This window comes from Primulina huaijiensis, chromosome 16, assembly GCF_012295235.1.
Source record: "Primulina huaijiensis isolate GDHJ02 chromosome 16, ASM1229523v2, whole genome shotgun sequence".
In the NCBI taxonomy this organism is placed as follows: domain Eukaryota; kingdom Viridiplantae; phylum Streptophyta; class Magnoliopsida; order Lamiales; family Gesneriaceae; genus Primulina; species Primulina huaijiensis.
This window is the reverse complement of record NC_133321.1, coordinates 14,370,238-14,376,590: the sequence shown is the minus strand read 5'-3', so window position 1 is coordinate 14,376,590 and position 6,353 is coordinate 14,370,238. Positions and strand designations below refer to the sequence as shown.

Genomic DNA, 6,353 nt, shown 5'->3' with positions numbered 1-6,353 from the left:
TTAATTAACCATGGTTAAGAGATTTGACGATTGCATTGGTATAAATAAACACGCCTCCGAATCCTCCTTATTCCATCACTTCCCCCCGTGTCACCCGAAACGTTCAAACTCGATCATCGATCGCGTATTTGCATTTGCATGGTAGGAAATTTCCACCGCAGTCGAAGTTTTCGATTCCAGTAAGTCTCCGATCGCCATATTCTGTTGCAGAGTTCATGATTTTTAGCTGTGAAAATCAAATTTTGCGTAATCGAAGTCGATTTTTATTATTTTATTTTATTTTTTATTAACAGGTTGTGAAAATGGCGAGTGGAGAATCTAGGTTTAGCAATTGGAGTAACGGATTGCCGAAGATTCAGACTGATAAGAGGAGCGGGGAAGAAATGAAGGAAGATCATGAGATCTGCCACGACGACACCGCCCAGCCGGTGAAGGCTCAGACGATCCAGGAATTACACTCGCTTCAGAAGAAGAAATCCGCCCCCACCACTCCTCTCACGGGGGCGCTGGGCACCTTCGCCGCCGTAGTTCCAGAAGAAGAGCGCAACAAACAGCAGCTGCAATCAATCAGGTATCCGTATTGTTATCGTTGTTTTCTTCGAGTCAATTGATCAATCACTCCGCGATTTACGATTTGACATAGATCAAGTTTGTACTCGACCCGTTTAGAATTAGTTTATATGGAATGGATCTTATTCTCCTCGTGTACGTAAATACTGCAGCGCGTCATTGGCGTCTTTGACTCGGGAAACAGGGCCGAAGGTGGTGAAGGGAGATCCGGCGAGAAAGTCGGAGACACCACACGTGCAGCCGGCGAGTCATCATCATCATCAGCAGCAGCATTTCGTCCCCACTTTCAATATCAGCAGTGACAGTGCCCTCAAGTTCACTCACATCCTCTATAATCTCTCGCCCGCGGGTAAATATACACAAACTCTATCTTTTTTTACGAAAAAGAGACAATTATATATTGAATATGTTAAGTTGCAATAATCGCCTCTCGTAAATTCTTGAGCCGTTTGAGTGACGCAAAATTCATAATTACGTCTTGAAATTTTGCCTTCTCTGATCATACAACTTATAGCTAGTATTGAAAACATTATGTCATAAACTCAAGTTTATAATCGATGGCTTAGTTTGACACTTAACAAAAAAAAATTGATGGGGAAACAAATCATTAATTGATAGTTTAATGGGTGTTAATTTTAAAATTTTTATTTTATAGTCAACAAAAGGATTGAACGACAGATCATAAAATCGATAGTTTAATATTTGACAAAGGGATTGGACCCAGGGGTAAAATGAAAGTTTTGTCCTATTTTTAATAAGAATCGCTCCTCAAATGTAGGTTTTTATGATTCCCCGAAAAATGTTTTACTTGTATACAAGAAAATTCAGATGTATGAATTTATTGAGCTTTTTTTCCTTTTAATCGGTTCTTATAAAATCTTTTAAAAAATAAAATAAATTCATGGTTACATTCAGAGTTATACGAACAAGCCATAAAGTATGAGAAGGGATCATTCATCGCGGCAAGCGGTGCATTGGCTACCTTGTCGGGGGCCAAAACTGGACGCTCTCCTAGAGATAAACGTGTTGTCAAGGATGAAACCACAGCCGAAGAACTTTGGTGGGGAAAGTAAGCGCATGCCCTTTTTTATATTTCTTATATGAAATACTGTATGTTAGGATATAAAATTTTCTAGTTTTTTTTCCTTCTCAATTTGGTCTTTCATCATAAAAAAAACATTTCTAATTATTTATACATATTATTAAGCAAGAAACCACTGGTCTTCGAAACACAATTCCTTTCCTAATATATTCTCATTTTTTTGGATAAAAAATAATAATATAAAAAATCAACTATAAAATTTAATTAAAAAAATTTGTTTCAGCATATTATGCTATCCATAAAATTATATTTATACTAAATTTTAATGTTTATGCACAAATAAATGTGTCCAAGAGTAACTAGTTTACTTGAAGTTGGAATTCAAAATTGAAATGTTTTATACAAAAAAATATTTCTTCCCAAAATACCAAATAACAAAATAAAAATCATAAAACTTGATTAAAAAAAATCAAATTATATACTATACGTAAGATCATATATATTTTATACTATACTGGCCAAAAGTCAAGGGTGTCACGAAATTTTTGTGATGCCCAGGGGATCACCCAACATTGAAATGGACGAGCAAACTTTCATGATCAACAGGGAAAGAGCTGTGGATTACTTGTGTTCCTTGGAAAAGGTATTCACTTTACTTTTATGGTCATTTACTACGTGAATCTCATGCTTTCGGAGTTAGTTCTCTGAAAATTCTTTCTTCTTTCCAGTTTTTTTGATGGGTATATCATCACGTTCAGTTTGTCGACTTTTTCAAGGAAAAGTCCTACAGTCTCTTAAGTCAACCACTTGATTATTTATAAGAGGAGAAAATATATTTTTTTGTCCAATAACTTGTTCAATTTTGAGTTTCGATATATTAAATTGTCAAAGTTTGGTTTGATACACTAATTTTTTTTATTTTCGGCTATTTTATTCCAATTGTGAATGTGGCATCTGACAAGTAAACAATTTTCGATGTCGTGTAAGCTTATTTCGGTGCCACATCAGCGTTTTCCAATATCATATCAATAATTGAACCAATATACTGAAAAATTAAAAGTTAGTGAATGATGTACTAAACCCAAAATTTGAAAACTTAATTAACTAAAACCCAAAATTACAAGTTAGTGGAAAAAAATTGTTTTCTCTATTTGTATTTATATTATATTTACGGTTTCCATATTCCATCAGGCATCTCATGCAAAACATCCAATACAATAAACAATATAAATTCTCAAGTAAAAGGCTATTATATTTTTTATGGATGCCAAAGCATGATTTTGGTCGTATCCAAAGCAAATGAAGCCATATTGCAATAGCATAAAGTCTTAGATTTGTTGAAGCATAAGGCAGTGGAAGTAAAAAAATTCTATCGATATGGAATTAAAATTATTTAGTTAAAGCTACTGTATACCTGTTATGTTTTTTCGTCATCAAGTTGATAAATTTAGTCCCTGGCTTGAGTCAAACAACTCCAACAACTGGTGGTTGCTGTCATTTCTTGGTGTCCTGTGATTGCATTTGCTTGTCAACAACATACAACCACGTTAAAATGAACTTTTACATCAACTAAAACTTCAACAAATGGGGGAAACTGGTAAAAAAAGTAAAGGCTATTCAGCGTCAATTGGGGAACCTCAGCTTTTTCGCTTATTTCAAATTCCATCCGGCCATTTGATACATTAACACGTCTAGTAGGTTCCCTTCCAATACAAGAATAATAATTAATGATCTCCTTGAATGTTCAGGTTTTTGTAAATGATCAGTTCCTTAACTGGGACCCGGAGAATCGCATTAAAGTCAGGATTGTCTCGGCTAGAGCCTATCATTCTCTGTTTATGCACAATATGTGAGTAACTTACAGAAACCAACCTGAATTTTCTATATAAATGAACTTTTTATGCCAACAGCTATATAAATGAACTTTTTATGCCAAAAGATCAAAACTTTCACTAGCTTTTTAAAGGTGTTGCCCAAAGTTGTCATATCAAGTAATATGAGCCTAAAATATTTGGTAAATCGGGTGGGTGACAGGTGCATCCGACCCAGTCCAGAGGAGCTGGAGAACTTTGGTACTCCAGACTTCACAATATACAATGCAGGGCAGTTTCCTTGTAATCGATTCACACATTATATGACTTCCTCAACTAGCATAGACCTTAATCTTGCTAGAAGGGAAATGGTCATTCTTGGCACGCAGTATGCTGGAGAAATGAAGAAAGGTCTATTTAGTGTGATGCATTATCTCATGCCTAAGCGCCAAATCCTCTCTTTACACTCCGGCTGTAACATGGGAAAAGATGGAGATGTAGCCTTCTTCTTTGGCTTATCAGGTATAGTTACAGCAGCCACTGTTTCTGCACCTAGCCAAAATGTGAAATCTAATAATATTTTCATGACAGGCATTGGCTACTGGTTAATCTAGCCAACAATGTGTTATAGACCATTAAATTTTTTTATGTTGGTGTTCATATTTTAGGTACTGGAAAGACAACATTGTCTACCGATCACAATAGGTATTTGTTAGGGGATGACGAGCATTGCTGGAGTGAGAGTGGTGTATCAAACATTGAGGGAGGCTGTTATGCTAAGTGCATAGACTTGTCTAGAGAGAAGGAGCCTGATATATGGAACGCCATCAAGTTTGGCACAGGTATTCTTTTCATACTTTAAACATATTTTTTAATTTTCCCTCTATTACTTAGACATTGGTTAGTTGACAACACCTTCTATACATGGCAGTTCTTGAAAATGTTGTCTTCGATGAACATACTCGAGAAGTGGAATATACAGATAAATCTGTGACAGGTAAAATTTTGAGTTCTCTATGCTAATTGACATGGTAAAAAGGTGAAGTTAGAATGTCCTCAGTATGAAAACAAAAAAGAAAAAAAGAGAGAGAGGAAAAGAGTAGAAAAGCACCGATAAAAAACCAAATGAATTGGCTTATAATAACACAAAATTTTCAATCCTTTTATTTCAGAAAACACTCGGGCTGCGTATCCCATAGAATACATACCGAATGCCAAGATACCATGTGTAGGACCTCATCCGAAAAATGTCATTCTTTTGGCCTGTGACGCCTTTGGTGTGCTCCCCCCTGTCAGCAAACTGAGCTTGGCGCAAACAATGTACCACTTTATAAGTGGCTATACAGCTGTGGTAAGTACCAACAATTTTCTATATGATGATTAGGCTCCTTGTTTCAAATTTGCTAGTACTTATTCACTAACAAAAATGAGCAACATTAATACAATGCAGATGGCTGGAACCGTGGATGGTATAAAGGAGCCAACTGCAACATTTTCTGCATGCTTCGGTGCGGCATTTATAATGTTTCATCCCACCAAGTATGCAGCCATGTTGGCTGATAAAATGCAGAAACATGGAGCAACAGGATGGCTTGTAAACACTGGCTGGTCTGGTGGAAGGTATTCATAAAACTTTAGTCATCACTAATCTTAACCCAATACGTTTGAAAGAAATTGAGGTCAAATTTTACTACGATGTTTCATTTGCAGCTACGAAACGGGCAGTCGTATCAAGTTAGCTTACACGAGAAAAATAATTGATGCGATACACTCGGGAGTCCTCCTCGAAGCCAACTACACAAAGACAGAAGTTTTCGGGTTTGAGATCCCCGCTGGAATCGAAGGAGTGCCTTCAGAAATCCTTGATCCCGTTAACACTGTAAGTTACAATACAGAATATGGATTACTTTTGGTCATCAATATCATATTATCCTAGGTTCTATACTCACTTGGAATAACATTTTGGTATGACAAATGATTTCAAAACAGCCTCCATTCATGGTTCGCTTATAAGGTAGCCGCCATTCTATGTCGCAAATCAGTCTCGTATTGTCCCATGCCTTTTCACTTATTTTTTTTAAGAAACAGATTCATATGGTCTTCTGTCATCTTTTAAAGATAAATGGACATCTAACTTTTCTAATTGTATTTTAAAAATTTCTCGATCCATACAACATATTTTTCCCAGACTTCTCTATACAAACACACTCGTGATTTTTCTTCGTCTAAGCAAACCATGGTTGGACTAAGTAAAACGCGAGGACTCTATTCGAGCTTGTCTTTAAAATAACAACGTTTCTAAAACCCTACTATTATGATATTTGAAGTTCTAACTATGGCATGTTGTGTAACGTGTGTGCTTTTTTACATTTGGTTTCAGTGGAAAGACAAGAATGCACACAAGGAGACACTGCTCAAGCTAGGAGGACTCTTCAAAAAGAATTTTGAGGTGTTCTTGAATCACAATATTGGAACCGATAACAATCTGACACAGGAGATCCTTGCAGCTGGACCAAATTTTTGAGCACTAAATAATGTGAACCGTTTTATTTTATTTTCAAAGTAACTATTTATTATATTTTATTACGGTTTGTTGGTGTATTGAAGACCTCTTTTGTATTTGAATAACGTATGTTTCCTCTTTCACATGCACATGATACAATTATGCGGTCTAATTACACCAACTCCTCATGAAAAAATATATATATAGAACCCTACTAAAAAAATATTATTAGACTTTTACATCCTTCGTTTCTTAAAAAACAAACATATTCCATTTCCATGTTATAAAAACTCAGACATATTCACCCTCTCTGACATGATCAGGTTTTATTTCTAATTTTTAAAAACACCTTATATAAGTAAATGTTATATTTACACACTATTTGGAATGTTCCATCTATTTATTTTCTGAAATTCAATTCTAAAAT

General features: G+C 35.5%; 1 protein-coding gene across 1 annotated transcript; it reads left to right on the top strand.

The window, feature by feature from the left end:
• LOC140962137 (phosphoenolpyruvate carboxykinase (ATP) 1-like) lies at positions 1-6,051 on the top strand. The gene is made up of 13 exons (XM_073421013.1): positions 1-179; positions 294-571; positions 723-919; positions 1,486-1,639; positions 2,171-2,255; positions 3,361-3,461; positions 3,647-3,945; positions 4,092-4,265; positions 4,355-4,420; positions 4,596-4,774; positions 4,874-5,043; positions 5,134-5,302; positions 5,804-6,051. Exons 2-13 carry the CDS (start codon positions 303-305, stop codon positions 5,945-5,947), a joined length of 2,007 nt encoding a protein of 668 aa, XP_073277114.1. The 5' UTR covers positions 1-179; positions 294-302; the 3' UTR covers positions 5,948-6,051.
• Positions 6,052-6,353: the final 302 nt, after the last annotated feature.

Bases quoted from the DNA above. Each gene is read 5' to 3' on its own strand.
- LOC140962137 (XM_073421013.1), top strand. From the start codon at position 303: ATGGCGAGTGGAGAATCTAGGTTTAGCAATTGGAGTAACGGATTGCCG. The intron at 3,462-3,646 runs GTGAGTAACTTA...GGTGGGTGACAG, and splicing joins TCTCTGTTTATGCACAATAT to GTGCATCCGACCCAGTCCAG. The intron at 4,421-4,595 runs GTAAAATTTTGA...CTTTTATTTCAG, and splicing joins TACAGATAAATCTGTGACAG to AAAACACTCGGGCTGCGTAT.